General features: G+C 32.5%; 1 protein-coding gene and 1 pseudogene across 1 annotated transcript; both read left to right on the top strand.

Annotated features, from left to right (window-relative positions):
- The first annotated feature begins 405 nt into the window (after nucleotides 1-405).
- LOC113862730 (alpha-soluble NSF attachment protein 2-like) lies at nucleotides 406-8,973 on the top strand. Its single transcript, XM_027495882.1, has 10 exons — nucleotides 406-661; nucleotides 1,271-1,320; nucleotides 1,421-1,493; nucleotides 1,802-1,881; nucleotides 2,162-2,313; nucleotides 2,567-2,726; nucleotides 2,807-2,854; nucleotides 3,279-3,359; nucleotides 8,647-8,756; nucleotides 8,869-8,973. Exons 1-9 carry the CDS (start codon nucleotides 514-516, stop codon nucleotides 8,725-8,727), a joined length of 873 nt encoding a protein of 290 aa, XP_027351683.1. The 5' UTR covers nucleotides 406-513; the 3' UTR covers nucleotides 8,728-8,756; nucleotides 8,869-8,973.
- An 821-nt stretch (nucleotides 8,974-9,794) lies between these two features.
- Nucleotides 9,795-18,422, top strand: LOC113862456 (annotated as a pseudogene).
- The last annotated feature ends 1,064 nt before the right edge of the window (nucleotides 18,423-19,486 follow it).

The following is a 19,486-nucleotide window of genomic DNA, read 5'->3' as shown; positions in this document are numbered from 1 at the left end:
ATCAACGAGGAAATTGTCAAAATGATACAATAACAATGTTTCCAATTTTTCATTCTCCGTAATTATACTAACTAAACATTTATTCCCCGGAATACGTAGGTATTTTTTTAATTATTGAAAAAAGTTTCATAATTGTGAAGTTAAAAAAGGTTAATAAATTTTTTTACTAAAATTATTATAATTTTTCATATTTTTCTACTATTTTTTTTATCATAAATTTAAAATTTAATTAATACAAAATTAAAATCATCTTAATTTTTTTAAAAATATGATAGATAAATAAAAACAAGAAATTTCCTTAAAAGTGAGAAATAATAAAGAATAGAGAGATCAACGAGCCAGTAGGAAGAGATGCGTGAAGCAACGTCGTTTTTACGCAACACTGTTGATTGATCACCTTTTGCGTTGGCACTTGGCAAATGGGAAATGGGAAATGACAATGTTGATGAACAATACAAACCATTGATCGCAGGAAGAAAGGTGAAGAGGTGAAGTTAAAGCAGAGTTTCCTCAATGGATGATCACATTGCGAGGGGACAACAACTTGCCCATAAAGCTGATAACAAACTCCAATGTTGTTGCGCGTTGTTCGGTTCCAACTATGAAGATGCTGCTCAGTTGTTCCACAAATCTGCTACTTCCTTCAAACTTGCCAAATCATGTTTTTTTTTCTTTTCTCTCTCGTTCACACTCTTTAACTCCACTTTACTTTTATCTAATGCCATTTTTTTTCCTCAATGCATCATCTCCATCATGGTGTTTCTGTAACTGGACGAGTTTTGATGTTTTAAAACCCTTAAGTTATCGCTTTTGAATATTTAACTTCTGGGCATTCGTTTTTTGTTTAGAAACAACCGAAAGTCTCCATTTTTTATTTTTTTTGGTTTTACTTTGGTAGTGTGGGTTTGAGCGTTCACCTTGAAATTTTGGGGTTTTGAAATATGAAATATTAAATTATTTAAGTATTTGAAGTTTTGGGCACTTCTATATCTTTTAAGCCGTGAACCTTCAGCAAAAAGCTTCAAGCTTTCTCTATTTTGTTATTTTGAAGTATCATGGGAATTTGTAGTGTGTAAGGTTAATGTGCGTGTATGAAATCCCAAATTATTGGTTTTAGTATTTGAAGTTCTGGGCATTTTTAATTTCTTTTTTTCCTTGAACCTTGAGCAAAAAGCTTCAAGCTCTCATCTTTTTGTTATCATGGGAATTTGTAGTGTGTACGACTAATTAAGGTTAACATGTTTGATGATTTGATCACTATTTTATTCAGGGGACAAGGCGGGCTCAATCTTCGTCAAATCATCTAAATGTCATATGAAGGTTGACTACAAGCGCGCTATGATTTTTCAGACTTTAGAAGCTGAGTTTTGTGCTGTTGGGTTTATATATGATACCCCTTTTGCAATGATATGTAATACAGTTAGATAACAAATATGATGCTGCAAATGCTTATGTAGATGCTGCCCATTGCTACAAGAAAACATCCACAAAAGGTGTTCTTCTAGTTCTTCCCCCTTCGTTTTTTGTTTTGTTACAAATAATTATAAAATGACTTTTTTTATTGTTGCCATTTGCCAAATACACCCAATAGGGATCTGAATATAAATTATTTTGTGGCTTCTCTTCGGATCTTTATTATTATATCGAGTGAACTTAAGCTAAAATTTGATGGTTAAGCTTAACCCTTTATTCTATGTACTTTTCTCTCTTGTTTGTTTGTTTCTTTCTATTTGTAGTCTCAGGGCAGTGGATATACATTCCAGTAATTTAGCTAACTTTTTTCACTTCTCTTTTGTTTAAGGAGCTATCTCCTGCTTAAATAAAGCTGTAACCATTTTCACAGAGATTGGTAGACACATCATGGCTGCGAAGTATTCTAAGGTACTCTTTGTTGTTATGGAAACATACACACACACACACACACACACGGAGTGCAAGCACCTGAGTTAGGCAAGTTTGTTGGCTTGTGCCTTCTTATTCTATTCCACCGATTCTCTTGACCACTTTTTCATATACATGTATTGTTACATTAAATTATGTTTTTTCTGCTTCCATTCTTAGTACAGACTGTTAATTCTTTCATTGTATGAGATTCTGATACGGAGATTGAATCCTTTGAAAATAAAGAAATTTGTTGAGTTAAATTTTTCTTTGGATTTAGGAAATTGGTGAGTTGTATGAGCTCAATCAAGACATAGAGCAGGCTAAATCTTATTTTGAGAGGGCTGCTGAACTTTTCGAACTTGGGGATGCTGCAACGTCTGTGATCCAGTGCAAACTAAAAGTTGCACAATTTTCTGCTCAGCTTCAGCAGTAAGTGTTTCTCTTCCTGTTCCCTGTAATGCAACTTTTCAATAGGATACTTGGAATTATCCTTGTTTAACTTCCGTTTACCTACATATGTCTTGGAATTGCATGTAGCTTCTATTCTTAAAATGTTAGAAGCTATCAACTAATTGCATTAGAATATAAATACCATCTAGACTTCATTTGGACTAACTGATTAGGGATGATATGGGTTATAAGCATTAACTTGGAGTGTATTGATCTACTTGATATTTACCAGATTTCAGAACGCAATTAAGATTTATGAAGATGTTGCCCGACAATCACTGAACAATAACTTGTTAAAATATGGAGTTAGAGGGCATCTTCTTAATTCTGGCCTTTGCCAGCTTTGTCAAGGGGATTTTGTTGCAATTACCAATTCTTTAGAGCGCTATCAGGTTCCTTTTAGTGTTTCTTCTTCATATTGGACTAATATTTTACATATATACTTTTCTCATGTTTTCCTTTCATCATGTAGGACTTGGATCCAACATTCTCCAGAACCCGTGAATACAAATTTTTGTCTGTAAGTGGTGGAATTTTGTTGGAACTGAATCATATTTAGATGAAGACATGATGTAGAATAGAAAGTACAATTCTCAATTAGTGACTATCTTATATTTGCTAAACTCTCTCGACTAACTGACAGTAACTTGCAGCTTGTCCAATTAACCCTCAATCATAAGTATCATTGTTGTTATAACAACTGTCAACAGCATTAACTGACTCCCCTAATTCCCTGCACTCCCTTCCATACTTTCTAATATAATCTCTCTTAAATTTTCCAGCAGTGTTGGCGCTCTGCAATTTTATTTTTATTTGTTTGGAATAACACCATGTCTACCTTAAATCCTGAAAGAAGAATGATTACTATGGCTTGTTACTTTGCTCTTATTCTTTTCTTGATCACTGTTTAGTTTTATTGATTGAAAGTTATTACCAAATTTCAGGATTTGGTTTCTTCAATTGATGAGGAAGATGTTGAAAAATTTAGTCGAATAGTCAAGGAGTTTGAAAGCATAACCCCATTGGTATACCTCTGTGTTCCAAGCCCCAAGTATTATGAAAAATATTGTCACATGACTATATCTCTAATGTATATATGATTCTTTTGATGTTTGTTGTAATTTATTAAAATAAAATTTCTTTTGTTTTAGTTGTTAGAAGGTAAGATAAAATGTTTACATTGTTTGGTAAGATAAAATTTTGCTGTGTTTGACAAAGATCTCACTAGTCCTATATATGTATGTTGACCTAAATAAAGATTTGAACACGTTATAATTTCATATGTAGATCACAGAATGACCTTTTTTCTAACTGTGAAGCTTATTTTAGAATCTTAAGTTCTTTGACTCATATATTTGGATCCCGATTTGAAATTGATCCTTTGTACGTCTTTGTTAGAACTAGTTCGATATAGATGGAAAACAAAACAACAAATTGTAAAATGTTGCTGTATAGTAGATAAAGATTCCCTGGAATTTTCACAGGTTGGTAACTTATACCATTTGACCAAAGCCCCCACATCCCCATGAGTATTATGGCAAAGAGCTAATTAATCCTCTGGTTGTGATTGCAATTCCCAATCCTCAGTTAGTGCCTCTAATAGTGGTTGAGGTTGATGTGTTGCTGGTACAGACTTTTTCAGCTTGCTGATATGAATATGAAAAATTGGGAGAATTTTACAACTGGTTGGAAGCTGTAATTTATATGCAACCTCTCCAATGCCTTGGACAATCAGATACGGTACATAAAACTGTGGAGGCGCGGACTGAGCTTATCATTTCATTTCTGAGCCAAAGTCCTCAATTTGTAGGGTTAGGCTTTTAAATAAACCCGATTCCCTCCTGGAAAACCAACTCTTGTCTTTTCTTATCTGCTTGTACCTTCATCTGATGTTGAGCCTGTGTTAAATTGTGCTTCAATTCATCCAACAAAAGGTCTTTGTCTATAATCAGTTGATCAACTGCATCAATGGTAGAAGGATATGTATTGCCTTTGAAAAGGATGGGAGGGTCTCTACCCTCTAAAGGGGTCCTTTTAGTAGAGCAATGATAGTTGCTATTATACCAAAATTCAGCCCAACTCAACCATTGAGGCCATTGCCTGGGTTTTGATCCTATGAAGCATCTTAGATAGGTTTCTAAACACCTATTTACCACTTTTGTCTGACCATCTGTCTAGAGGTGATATGCCAAACTGTACTTCAATTTTGTCTCAGCTTGTCAAAAAAGTTCTGACCAAAATTGAATTAAAAGAAGTTGATTTCTGTGTGAAACAATGGATGTGGGAAATCCATGCAACCAAACTACTTCTGAAATGAAGAGTTGTGCTACATCCTTTGCTATGAATGGATGAGCTAGAGTAGAGAAATGTGCATATTTGTATAATCTATCAAACAACCGCAAAAATAGTGTCCCGTCCTCTAACTTTTGGGAGGCCCATAATAAAATCCATGGAGATGTCACTCCATACTTGTGCTGGAACTTGTAAAGGCTGTAAAAGACCAGCTGGAGATAGGGTTTGAGTTTTATTTTGCTGACAGACATCACAAGCTGCTCAAACTGCAGTCTTGTCCTCAAGGCTAAAATTTGGAAATTGCTTCTCATAAAAAATTCTGCCTCCCAAATGGAATTTTCTGCAGCCAATCCTTTCCACTAAATCAAATATTCTTTGGACAAGATACCTTCCTCTAACTTGCTCCTCACAGCCCAAACTTTATCCAGTTTTGTAACATCTTCAACCTCCATATCTACCAGCAGATTAGGTGCAGCGTAATATTGACCAATGGCTCTTTTTAACAATGAAACATGGAATATTGGGTGTATTTGAGAAATAGGAGGTAATTGGAGCTTATAAGCTACTGTCCCAATGTTCTCAATAATTTGAAAAAGGCCATAATATAGATGGGACAATTTTGAACAGATTCGAGAGGACACCGAAGTTTGTCTATGCAGCCAAAGTTTAATGAACATCCAATCACCCAACTCAAAAGAGATATCCTTCCTATGTTTATCTGCATATCTTTTCATTTGTTCCTATGCTTTGTTGGATTAAATTTCAGTTGCTTCAGAGCTTCATTTCTGTCTTTACACTTTCTAGCAACACCTTCAACCTTTGTTTCTCCTTCCAAATACTTTACTAGTTAACATTGTCAGAGGTTTGTGACCATACACTATCTCAAAAGGAGTAGAGTCGGTAGAGACATGGAATGTGGTATTATACCACAATTCAGCCCAAGGCAACCTCTAGGACCAAGTCCTAGGCTATTCCGAAACAAAGCAACCCAAGTAAGACTCAAATAGCTGTTGATACCTTCGTTTGACCATCAGATTTGGGATGATATGTTGTGCTCATCTTAAGAGTTGTACCTTGTAGTGTTGTCAAAAAACGGTTATTATGGCACCATGGCGGGTAAAGGTGGTGTTTTTGGACCAAACTACCATGACTAAGGCATAATATGGTGGCTTTTCAATGGCGGTGCCGTAGTGGCTGTTACGTGCCTAGCAACCATGGCAGTTTTTGTAGTTTAAAATGGGTTAGGCCGTTGACCTAACCTGATCCAAAGAGACAACCTGCTAACCTAAACCCTAAATCATGCAATTGCATCTCTTCTTCCTCTCTCTTCATGTTTTGGCTTTGTGCCTTCATCTTTGTTCTTCACTTGAGTTCTTTGTCCTCACTTTCTTAGTCTCACTCATTCAACCTCTGTTCTTCCTCAATGTTCATCAGTCTTTGGCCACTAGTTCTACTACAGCTCCAACGACCACTGTTACATCTTCGACAACTGCTACCTCTATCTTTGTCGATTCCATTTTTCTTGGTAGCTTTTTTTTTTGTTTTTCCCTCTCCCTCTTATAGTTTTTCTTCCTCTATATTTTAGTTTTCCTTATTTCAATTTTTCCCTCTCCCACATCTATGTTTTCATCTTTTTTTCTCAAATAATTTCTTTTTATTTCAGCTTTCCTCTCAATCATCTCCTATGACCTGTAATATTTTTTTATATATTTTATTATGTCTGTTGTACTTTTGCCATAACTTGCCATGGCATCCACCATAACTTTATGACATGTTTTTAGCTTTCTATCATAATCCGTCATCCGCTATTGATAACATTGGTACCTTACAACTTAATTAATTCCCACCAAAAAAATACTCGTGAAAATGGGATCCCTATCACTTAGAGTGGATAAGGGAAAACCATGAAGTCTCACAAATTATTATACAAAGACCTTTGCAAAACTTTTTGGAGAATAAGGATGCTTAAGTGGTATAAAATGTGCATACTCATAGCCTTTAGACTGTGGGAGTCCTACAATAAAGTTCATTGAAATCTCTTCCCAAATCTAGTCCAAAATTGATAATGGCTGCTGTTGAAGTTCCACATAGATATGGTTAAATAAGTACTTATAAAGGTTAAAACAATCTTCACTTTACTAGTTAACTTTTAGAGTTGAATTAGGTTTAAAGCTCAAATTCAACATGGTATTATAATCTATCTAGTTTGAATGTTGGACTGCTCATAAATGTCTAATTTTGCAAATTTCATGGATTAGATGTCCATCCTTGAGCATGAGAATTGTGTGTTAAGATGTCTCACATTGTCTAAAAATATAGTTATAATACTCCTTATAAATACTTGGACAGTAGTCCTTTAGGAGTGAGTTAGGTCTAAGTTTCTTATTATAGTATCAGTGCCTATTGCAAATCTGATATTGGGCCACTCTTGACTGCCAAAAAAAAAAAAAAAAAAAAAAATCTAGCTGGCCCCATGAATTTTTCTTGTGCAATCAACCTGGTTTAGTGGATTTTCCAATGTAACTTACCTAATCCTATGGAATGCTACCTACCTGGTTCTGTGGCTTATCGAGTGCTATATTTAAAAAATAGTCCTATAATTGTTACGCTCTAGATTTCCAATCTTAAGCGCAAGCGCAAGGGAATGTGTTGGAGTCTTACTTCTATTATAAATATTGTTAAACAAGAACTTATAAAGGCTAAAATAATCCTTACCTTACAAGCTAGCTTTTGGGGTAGGAAAAGTTGCTGCATATTTCATCTTTTGACAAAATCACAGGACTTGACAAACACCATGACAACTTTCTTCATTCCTATCCAATCAAGACTTGTTAATTGACAATAAGTCCTATGATATCCACATTGCCCTCTTGTAGCTGTAGAATGAAACTCTTGTAATAAGGTGGGGATGAGAGTCAATTAAGCAAAAATAACTAGTCTCCCTTTAAAGAAAAGCACTTCATTTTGGATAGAAAAACCTGGGTGATTCCTAGCATCATTAGTTGTGTGAGAAATAATTTCCTGAATGGCAGGGTCAGCATCCGCCTCTTCCTTGACATCTTTCTTCCCAAGGATTCTCCCTCTGCTCCCTTGTATCCAGATAGCTCCATTTCTTTCTTGAACAATAATTGCACTTCTTGAAATTTGTGACATCTCTCCATGAATGAACGTTGCATATCCAACTGTGACTTCTGCATTTCCAATATAGCATTTCAAAATTTGCTCAACGAATTCTCAACACCCTCCAAACGTGACCCCTAAGCCTCTGATTCATCTGAGCCTCCAAAGCATCACTTCAATTAGTTTTTGGCGATATTTATCTGGTAGGTCAGACCAATTGATAGAAATTCAATAAGAATAGATTGTGTATTATAGATTTTAGTTGCCAAAAACATACGCAACAGCAATCACTAGAGCTTACGGCTCCTACAAGATTTCAATGATGATAGAGAATCCTGCTCCTCCTAACAAAAAAAAACAAAATTTCAGCATATCTAAAGATTGAGAATCCTGCTCCTTCTAATTAAAAACAAAATCTCAGCATATCTCCCACTAACACTCCCCCTTACACAATATACTCTTTTTCCAGTAACTAATTCCTAACTACTTTCCTTTTCTACCCTCTCACTATTTTTCTTTCTCACATACGCCCTCCATGACTTGGACCTCTCCATCGGATCTAATAATTGGTCATTTGGGCCAGCAGCTCCATCACCACTACCTTAGATATGTTATTTTCATTTCTTACCCTTATTTTTTGTGCATCCGAATATTTATTTTAGCAAATTTGTCTATTCGGCATTTGTTCATGCGTTTCATGATAGCCAACATGCCCTATTATTAAGCTTAGTGTACATTATCTTCTTGTCTGCATATCTACTTGGAACTATTGTCGCATACAATAGTTATATTTTTGTGTATGTTCTTGGTATTATGGAAATTTGAGAATATCATGTAGCATAAGGATACATCTTACTATATGTTTCTTAAGTTGCAATTGACCTTACTGTTTCAATGCAGGATTCTTGGAAGTCAACCCTTTTGTTGAGAGTAAAAGATGCTTTAAAAGCAAAAGAGATGGAAGAGGATGATTTGACATGAATCAATCACAACTGAATTTTCTGCCAGCGGTAAAGGATATTATTTTTCCCATGGCTTGATGTTTTTTCTTACTATTGTTTTTGTTACGTGAAGCAGAAGTTCATCATATGTGCACAAAAATTGACAAAATGTCTTCTCCAGAAAACGTTATTCCTGAGCTGTAGAGGGGATAAGATCGAATCCATGTTGTTGAAGGCACCATATATGAGACCGTGGTCATAGTAGTATGAATTTTTGGTTCGTTATATATTTATGGTTAAACTTGTCTTGAAATTCATAATGTGAATTTATCAAGTGTTTTCTAAGAAAATTGGGTGCCGCTATAAAGCCATTTGATATATAAATGAAAGTCATTATTCCTTTGCTGAATTATAATGCATTACGCTTAATTATATTGGTATATTCATAATCAACATTCAATATTTGCTTCCATAACAAAGCAAACGAAAGTAATAAAATAGAATAAGAATTAGGTGAAATACCAACAATGATTATACTATACTTAGTTCAGTAAATAACCGTAATTTAGTTCAACAAAATAAACAATTTACTATTTTTAAGTGTCTAAACTCAGTTTTAATAGTTGAATAGTTGAGATTAATAAAATCCTGTTATTAATACTTCATCACAATATTAAAAGTAAAGTTCTACGTGCTACCACCGCAAGAGCTACTGAAACCAATCATCTACTTATCTTTCGACATAATAATCACTGCGGAAAGATAGATCAAAATGGCGGAAAAAAAAAAGAAAAAAGAAAAAAATTGCATTTGTGCATTCAGAATGTCTTTTAACTTAAAATTTTATAAATATAAATTTAACTTAAAAGTTATAACTAATAACATCAAAATATACTTAAATGCAAACGCGTGCATATGCTTCGTGCATCTTAAAAATGATTTGAAGTGAGCGAGTTTATGGAGATTTTAAAGAATAGAAGAGGTCCCGTATCACCATCACAGCAAAATAAAATAGCTAAGATCTGGTCTGATAATATCTCGTACAAAAACTGTTCGTTGGTTACTCAGTTAATTCTATGTTGTTTCACTGTTCCTCATCATATCCAAATGGTGAGACACCCTCTATCCAAGAGTGCCAACAAATACCTCAGAAAATTCAGAAAATGGCCACACTCTCCTTACAAGACTTCATGGCACCACAATTTTGGTGAAGAACAAGCTATGCAAATCCTCAAACAAGCAACCATTGAAATGGGTTCTTCCCAACAACCCCAAAGACACAACCTTCCTTACCCTTTTCTTCTCTCCACTCTTCTTGATTCCTTCGAAGGTTATAGCTGTGACCCAACTCCAAAAGCTTACTACTTTGTCCTCAAAACCTTAACCAACACCTCCCAATTGCAGGACATTCCTCCTGTTCTTGACCACCTTGAACACATGGAGAAGTTTGAAACACCTGAATTCATCTTTGTGTACCTTATTAGGTTCTATGGTCTTGCTAACATGGTCCAAGATGCTGTTGAATTGTTCTTCAGAATCCCTAGGTTGAGGTGCACACCAACTGTTTGTTCATTGAACTTGGTTCTCTCACTCCTTTGTAGGAAGAGAGAATGGCTCAAAATGGTGCCCCAGATCTTGTTAAAGAGCCAGCATATGAACATTCGCATTGAGGAATCAAGGCCTTGTGTAGAATTAAGAGGGTGGATTATGCTATTAAGATACTGAATTTTATGATAGAAGATGGGTATAATTTGGATGAGAAGATAAGATAATATCATCATTGTGTGAACAAAAGGATTTGACCAGTGTTGAGGCTTTGGTTATTTGGGGGGATATGAGAAAACTAGGATTTTGTCCTAGTGTCATGGATAGTACAAATATGATTAAGTTCTTGGTGAAGGAAGGGAGGGGTATGGATGCTTTGGAGATTCTGAACCGGATGAAAGAAGATGGACTTAAACCTGATATTGTTTGTTATACTATGGTCTTGAGTGGGATGGTAGCAGAGGCGGAATATATGAAGTTAGATGAACTGTTTGATGAAATTCTTGTATTTGGACTGGTTCCTGATATTTATACTTATAATGTGTATATAAATGGTTTGTGTAAGCAGAACAATGAAGATGAGGCACTTCAGATTGTTGCTTCTATGGATGAATTAGGATGCAAAGCGAATGTGGTCACTTACAATACTCTATTGGCTGCCTTGTGTGTAGCAGGGGATTTAGGTAAGGCAAGGGGGATAATGAAGGAGATGGTGTTGAAGGGTGTTGAGCTCAACTTGCATACATACAGGATCATGCTTGATGGTTTGGTTGGTAAAGCTGAGCCTAGTGAAGCATGTCTTCTGTTGGAGGAAATGTTGGAGAAGTGTTTATATCCTAGATCTTCAACATTTGATAATATCATTTTTCAGATGTGCCAAAAGGGCTTGTGTACTAAAGCTGTTGAATTGACCAAGAAAATTGTTGCAAAAGGTTTTGCTCCAGGAACCAGGGCTTGGGAAGCACTGCTTCTTAACTCAGGAACAGGATGCATTAAGCAACGTTGTTTTTACGCACCACTTTTTATGGATCGTTGATTGATCACCTTTCGCGTTGGCACTTGGCAAATGGGAAATGACAATGTTGATGAACAATACGAACCATTGATCGCAAGAAGAAAGGTAAAGAGGTGAAGATAAAGCAGTGTTTCCTCAATGGATGATCCATAGCGAGGGGACAACAACTTGCCTACAAAGCAGAGAACAAACTTGAATGTTGTTGCGCGTTGTTCGGTTCCAACTATGAAGATGCTGCTCAGTTGTTCCACAATCTGCTGCTTCCTTCAAACTTGCCAAATCATGTTTCTTTCTTTTCTCTCTCATTCACACTCTTTAACTCCACTTTACTTTTATCTAATGCCTTTCTTCTGCTCTTTTCCCTTCATGCATGCATCATTACCATCATGGTGTTACTGTAAATGCACGAGTTTTGATGTTTTAAAACCCCCAAGTTATCGCTTTTGAATATTAAATTTCTTGGCACTCGTTTTTTGTTTAGAAACAACCGACAGTCTCCATTTTTATTTTTATTTTTTTGGTTTTACATTGGTAGTGTGGGTTTGAGTGTTTACCTTGAAATTTTGGGATTTTGAAATATCAAATATTAAATTATTTGTTTTAATATTTCAAGTTTTGGCCACTTTGATTTCTTTATAACCGAGAACCTTGAGCAAAAAGCTTCAAGCTTTCTCGATTTTGTTATTTTGAAGTATCAAGGGAATTTGTAGTATGTAAAGTTAATATGTGTGTATGAAATCCCAAATTATTAGTTTCCGTATTTGAAGTTCTGGGCATTTTTAATTTCTTTTTTTCCTTGAACCTTGAGCAAAAAGCTTCAAGCTTTCTCCGTTTTGATATTTTAAAGTATCATGAGAATTTGTAGTGTGTACGATTAAGGTTAATGGGTTTGATGATTTGATCACAATTTTGTGCAGGGGACAAGGCGAATCTTCGTCAAATCATCTAAATGTCATATGAAGGTTGATTACAAGGGTGACTATGATTTTTCTGACTTTAGAAGCTGAGTTTTGTGCTGTTGGGTTTTATATGATCCCCCTTTTGCAATGATATCTAGTACAGTTAGATAACAAATATGATGCTGCAAATGCTGTAGATGCTGCCCATTGCTACAAGAAAACATCCACAAAAGGTGTTCTTCTACTTCCTCCCCCTTCTTTTGTTGTTGTGTTACATATATCATATACGACTTTTTTTTTATTGTTGCCGTTTGCCAAATACACCCAATAGGGATTTAAATCTGAAATGATTTTCTGGGCTTCTCTTTGGATCTTTATTATTATATCGAGTGAACTTAAGCTAAAATTTGATGGTTAAGCTTAACCCTTTATTTTACGTACTTTTCTCTCTTGTTTGTTTGTTTCTTTCTGTCTATTTGTAGTCTCAGGGCAGTGGATATACATTCCATAACTTAGTTAACTTTTTTTACTTCTCTTTTGGTTTGTTATATATTTACGGGTAAACTTGTCTTGAAATTCATAATGTAAATTTATCGTGTTTTCTAATAAAATTGGTTGCCGCTATATAGCTATTTGATAGATAAGTGAAAGTCACTATTCCTTTGGTGAATTATAATGTATTAGGCTTAATTATACTTTTTAACCCATGTACAATTTTATTCTCCTTAAATTCTATTTGGTGGACATCATATGCTAGGAAATGGTGTGTTATGATAGTTACATAAAAACAAAGATAAGATGATAAAAGTAGGATAGACCTATATCTTGTCTTATGTTTAATGCACACTAAGATAACAAACTAGATAACATGTTATCTTTTCTATTTCTAATCCAAACTTCCTATGGTCTAAAGTTTATACCAGAAAGATGAATAAGATAAGTTTATTTTATTAGTTAAACAAATCCTAAAAATAAGATAGGATAAGAAAAGTTATCTTATCGTATCTAGAAAACGTGTTGTAATTTTTAATTGTTCTCATTTAGCCTTCTTTATTTTTAATTGTTAAAAATTAATTATCTCACCATATATTTTGTTTGAAGCTAACAGGAATCTAACATGGGTATGACATGATATATATTTGCACAAGTGACGAAGGAAAAAGTATATCGAATATTTAAATAAAAGTAGTGTATACAATGTAATGAAAGTTTTTTTTTTATTTAAATTTTTATATATTTGGGTGGCAATCAAATTACCTTTAAGAGTAACTTTTATTATTGTTACTCTCTTTAATAACTTTATAATATTAAATTTTATTAATCTAATTATTAAATAATATGATATTAACATGTTGATTTTGCATACCAAGTTTTAGATAAATTTAGACAATCATAAACATGTAATGTTAAATTTAGATAATCCAAGTTCTCTGAATGAATGATAGACCTCTACTTTGATGTTGTGAAGCTTCTCTTTGGGGGCTTGAGAGAGGAGGAAGTCCTTGTAAATGCACTCTGATGATAAAGTTAGGGTTGTTTTTTCAGCAAAGTAGCCCAAGGGAAAAATAGCATACCTGTGCTAAATTGAGTGTCTTCTTTACAGGATGGAGTTGAGTGAGTCATCAATACTAACCGAGTTTATGGAGCGCACCAACGAATCCCATATGATATGCGGAAGCATTTTGTGGCTCCAGAATATGACATCTTTATTGTTTGTCAATATTTATTTAGAATTTAATTTTTATTAAGTTTATAAATGAAAAAATATGTAATATTTTTCATTTTTTTTAATTTCAATGTTTTTTAATTTATTTTATATATTTTTTAGAAAGAATTCTGTTATTTTCAAATTCTCAGTGATATGAATCAAAATTTATAGTCATGAAACTAAATGGAAAATGGTGGTATTCGACTGCATAGTCGCTAATGGAAAGTAGATAATAACCAAATTTATATCCTGTGAGTGAAAATGAAAGACAGAGAAGAAAAGAAAGAGGGAGATGTATTTCAAATTACTAATATACTTTTTAATAAATTTAATTTGTTTACATACGAATGTTCGTTAATATTTATAATTTAATTTTTATTAATTTTATAAATGAAAAACATGTAATATTTGTTGTTAATTGTTTTTTCAAAATTTTAAATATTTTTTGTAGAAAGGATTCTAACATTTGCAAATTCTTAGTGGTATGAATCAAAATTTATAGGCATGAATTGAAATGAAAAGTGGCGGTGCTTAATGGCACAATTGCTAGTGGAGGATGGAGAGTAAACAAATTTATGTAGTGTGAGGAAGAATGAAAGAGGAAGATGTGCATCATCAAATTATTAATATTTCTTTTCATAAATTTAGCTTGTATTGTGTTACATTTTTAATCATTCAATTAAAAAAACTTCTCAGTGAATGGTTCCTAATGTATGTTTTTTAAAAGACATTTTTCTATTGTTTATTAAAATAACACGAAGGATGTTAAAATCATCTAAAAGAACGATGGAGATAAGATAAATGATAAAATGAGAAATAGACAAATAAAAATATGATTGAGAAGAAGAAAAACTCTTAACAAAAACAAACTAAAAACTCATCATGAAGAATATAATAATGTTAAGATAAATGATAAAATGAGAAATAGACAAATAAAAAAATATTAAGAAGAAGAAGAAAAACTCTTAACAAAAACAAATCAAAAACTCACCGTGAAGAATATAATAATATAATAATGTTGATGACACATTTATTTTTGTCATTTTCACTAAAATTACACAGACAAACAAGGATGTTGTATTAGCAAATAGAAGTAAGTCAATAAATTATTAAAAGAGAATTAAATTAAAATAAAGAATGATTTTTAAGTTACTATATTAGAAAAAATTAAATAAAAATTATTTTTTTAAGATTAAAATTTTATTTAAGCTAGGAATAATTCATATTTTAAGTAATGAAAATGGTGTCGTCCTCTTGTATCCGTCTTTTTTCAGTGAAAAAGCCAAAAGAAGATGACACCATGTTACGTGTACATTTGGCAAAATGAAGACAGAAACTACCAAAAGTGTTCTCTTATTTAAAAAAGACGTAACTACTAATTAGGCTTAATGATGTGTAAAGATGCATTTATAATTCTATGCACCAAAAGTTTATAATTCTCCTTTTTGTAAGGACATATTTGTTATACATATTTGAAACTTTTAAATATTTTGTATAATAAATCAATATTCAAAAATAAAATTAAACAATTCATATATGTAATATAAAAATGTTTCTCATAACAATCATTAAAATATTTTTTTTTATTTAATTTAATTCAGAGTCAATTTAAATCACGCATTTAAATGTAATAAATAAATTTATTATTAAATTTTTTTATATATATAAGAACTCAAATTACTAAGACTATTCTCTCTTGGTATTGAAATGCATTTTTATTGTAATTAACATAATCTTATGCATATAATTATTAACATACATATATAAGTCAATTTTTAATAAACGCACGCTTGGTGAAAGCCCAAAACATCTAGGCTGAACATTGGTGAAAGCCCAACTTGACAGCTTTAGGATTAAGCAACAAAATGGTAATTTTGCTTTAAAAAGGTATGTCAAAATGAGAACCACGTCATCAACTAGATAGGTACCACCATCAATAAAACTTTGACACGTGTATTTTAAAATAAATTAACAAGTGCACAATAATTTCACCTAGGACTGACTTTCCTGAAGTAAACCATACTTTTACAGTACATCTTCAATAACGTGTCAGGTGTATATATATTAAGCCTGAATTAAATTGATTAAAGTTCAGAATTTTAAATTAAGAATATATTTATTTAATAATATTTGTCATACACAATTTTTAGGTTGCACAGAGTATAAAAAGAGAAATAAAAAATGTTTATAAAATATAAATTTAATAAAAACAATATTATTAATGTATTAAAAATATTATAAATTTTAAAATATTATTTATATATTTTCATATATTTTTATTTAATTATTTGATTAATACTTTTAAGATACTAATTAGTAAGACTAAAAGTAATATATAGATGTACAAATATATGAATGAGTATTAAATAGAACAGTACTAAACAAAAAGTATATAAATTATTATTTTAAAATATAAAAGATTTTTATTAATAATTAAAAACATTTGTGTAAATGGGAAGAGAGTACATTGTCTAGTTGTATGTCTGCAAAAGGGTTTTTTGCCTGTATAGGGTTAAAATCAAAACATTTTATCCGTATGGGGTTATTTAATAAGAAATTCCCTGCCTAGGGTGATTTGTGAGTGTCGTCAAAACGTCTGGCGACACATGATTAAATATCGGCTGAAAGAATGCCGACACAGGTGCCAGAACCCAGCACTGAGAGCGGTTCAAAATGAACCGCTCTCATAAATCAATTTAAGAGAGCGGTTGTAAATGAACCGCTCTCAAAAGTACTGTTAGAAAGCGGTTCACACTAGTGTCGGGTTGTTCAGGACCGACACACACTCATTGGTCCAGTCCTCCATCTTTCTTCTGTTATTCATCTTCTTCGGTGAAAATTTTTTGCAAACATACTGCGCAAACGCTGGAGGTGGAGTGGAGAAGCCGGGCAGTTGAATGGAAAAGTTTTAAAGCTTTGAAAGGTAAGAAAAAAACATTATAGTGTATATTAGATATAAATATAAAATATTTATTCTTGTTTCCGTTTTTTGTCCCAGGAATTGCAATCTGTGGTGGTCCAGGGTATTGTGAGAGGGACTTTCGGTGGTGTAGATTCTTAGCAAAAGGAGGTTAGTAAAAATTTATATTTATAGTGATTTTGTTATGCATGTAAAAAATAGGAAAATAGGAATATAGAAAAATAGAAAAATAGGAATATAGAAAAATAGAAAAATAGTTAAATTAAAATATATAATTTTCTTGTTACTTATGTAAAAAATAATTAAATAAGAAATATAAAAGAATTAAATTGAATAAATATATGAGGAAAAATTATGTATGTTATTATTATAAGGTTAATAAAGTATAAAATTATGAATAACAAAATAAAATTGAAATAATAAGAATGAAAAATATTAATTAATAAATTTATATTATAAAAATATAAGGAATTAAGTGAAATAAAGATGAATATATAAGCAATGTAAGTTAAATAAAATTAAAAATATTATTTTAAAATATAAATGACTGAAAATAAAAATATTAGATCAATATTAATTTAGACATTTGAATATTTTAAAAAGTTTGTAGTTATTTAAATGATTTTAATCAATAATAATAAATTACAATTTTATGCATGTAAAAAAACAAAAAAAGGGAAAAAGAAAAATAGGAAAATAAATAAATTAAAATTAATTTTTCATTTTATTTATGTAGAAAACTGTATTTAAAAGTAAAAATGATGATGATATTATTATTGTTATACAAATATTATTATCTTAAAATAACAAAAAAATATAATTAGAAAAATATTATTTGAAGGTACAAATTGTTTAATACTAAAATAATATTGTTTTTATTAAATTTGGTTGCTTATATTATAAATTTGAAGTAAATAGTTTACTTTGTATATATAGATTTTAGATGGCATCATCTTCGTCTCATAGTAGAGTGTTAAATCCTGACCCCGAGGATGGTTCATTACTGTGCTATCAGTCTATTCATGTTTCAGAGCATATTTGGGATGGTCGTGAACACCCAATATTGAGAGTGAGAAGAGGTCATTTCATACATGCTGGCATGGAGGGAGTACCAGTAGAGATTATTCCTCATTTGACAGTAGCAGGATTTGCTAGAGTAGCACAGTTGGCTAGTATTCCTATTGACCGCCAATTGATTACAACGTTGGTAGAAAGATGAAGGTCAGAGACCCATACATTTCATATGCCCCCTGGAGAGTGTGCTATTACTCTTCAAGACATTGCTATTCAGATGGGTCTTCGTATTGATGGAAGACCAGTTATTGCCCCTACAGGAGGTGACAGGGCACAAATTGTTGAAGATTTATTGGGAATTAGACCACCTAATTCTGCATTCATGGGGAGCAGCTTGAAACTTACTTGGTTGGATGAGCATTTTTCCCATGTTGGGTTGCACAACCAAAATCCCATTCAGCTAACTCGCTTTGCAAGAGCATATATTTTGAGACTTATTGGTGAGTTTATGTTAGCTGATCATTCTAGTAGCAGGGTCCCAGTTAGGTACCTTCCTTTACTTGAGGATTCATTGTCACTAACAGACACAGTTGGGAGTGATACATTTAAACATAACAAACTTTCACCTACATGAGAAGTTTCACCAACCGCAATATCCACATATAACTCAACTACTCTATCATGCCGTTCTTCACAAGCACTTATCATACAGTCAATGTCTTCATCATCACATACATCTAAAATTGTGTAATTTCCACTCCTTGAATCAACTAAAATTCGTGAAATTAGTCTAGAAATTACATTACTATTGCACAATTTCAATTTTGTATGTATTTTTTTTTCAACATCTCAAAAGTAATTCCACGTTCTATTTTAATCATTTTCTTATTCCCTTCAAATATGATACCCTCATTTCCTTCGTACACTCTTCCATTCCAGTATAAAATAACCACAATTTCAGTCATCCTGTGTATCAAATTAAAAAATACAACCAAAATTATTAAAAAAGTTTACCTAAACAAATAGTAACAAAAATAATTACCACAACATTAAAATAATATATTTTTACATTTATATTTTTAATAATATTATATTAACATTAAATAAATTAAATTTATTACTACAAATATTTTTATTTTTAGTAAAATTATTAATTCAAATTTATTTACAATAATAAAAAAATTTAAAACAATAAATTAATAACATTCTAACCTTTTTTTTCCAGCAGAAAAGCTCACAATTTCGTCCCCTCTCCTCACAATTGCGGAATGTAGCAGCAGAATGCTCGGCGGGAGCCTTTATATAGGAGGAAGATAGTGTCGGCATTCTTTCAGCCGATACACAAGTGTCGCATAAATAAAACCGACACACATGACTTTTGAGAGCGGTTCAAATTGAACCGCTCTAAGAAGTGAATTTTAGAAAGCAGTTCAGGTCTAACCGCTCTCAAAAGACCGTTTTAGAGAGCGGTTCGATTTGAACCGCTCTCAAAAGTCAGTTTTAGAGAGCGGTTCAATTCTAACCGCTCTCAAAAGTCGCTTTAGAGAGCGGTTCGACCTGAACCGCTCTCAAAAGTCAGTTTTAGAGAGCGGTTCAATTTTAACCGCTCTCAAAAGTCCGTTTTAGAGAGCGGTTCCGTTACAACCGCTCTCAGTTGTGGGGTCTGACACCTGTGTCGGCATTCTTTCAGCCGATACT

The sequence above is a fragment of the Abrus precatorius genome, unplaced genomic scaffold (genome assembly GCF_003935025.1).
Source record: "Abrus precatorius isolate BTA unplaced genomic scaffold, Abrus_2018 Scaffold3, whole genome shotgun sequence".
In the NCBI taxonomy this organism is placed as follows: domain Eukaryota; kingdom Viridiplantae; phylum Streptophyta; class Magnoliopsida; order Fabales; family Fabaceae; genus Abrus; species Abrus precatorius.
Note: the sequence above shows the minus strand (reverse complement) of the source record. Positions and strands in the feature narration are given on the sequence as shown.

What these genes read in the sequence shown, in the direction of transcription:
- LOC113862730 (XM_027495882.1), top strand. Translation starts at nt 514, where the DNA reads ATGGATGATCACATTGCGAGGGGACAACAACTTGCCCATAAAGCTGAT. An exon ending in ATTCTTTAGAGCGCTATCAG is followed by an intron (nt 2,727 to 2,806) that starts GTTCCTTTTAGT and finishes TTCATCATGTAG; the next exon opens with GACTTGGATCCAACATTCTC. An exon ending in GTGAATACAAATTTTTGTCT is followed by an intron (nt 2,855 to 3,278) that starts GTAAGTGGTGGA and finishes ACCAAATTTCAG; the next exon opens with GATTTGGTTTCTTCAATTGA.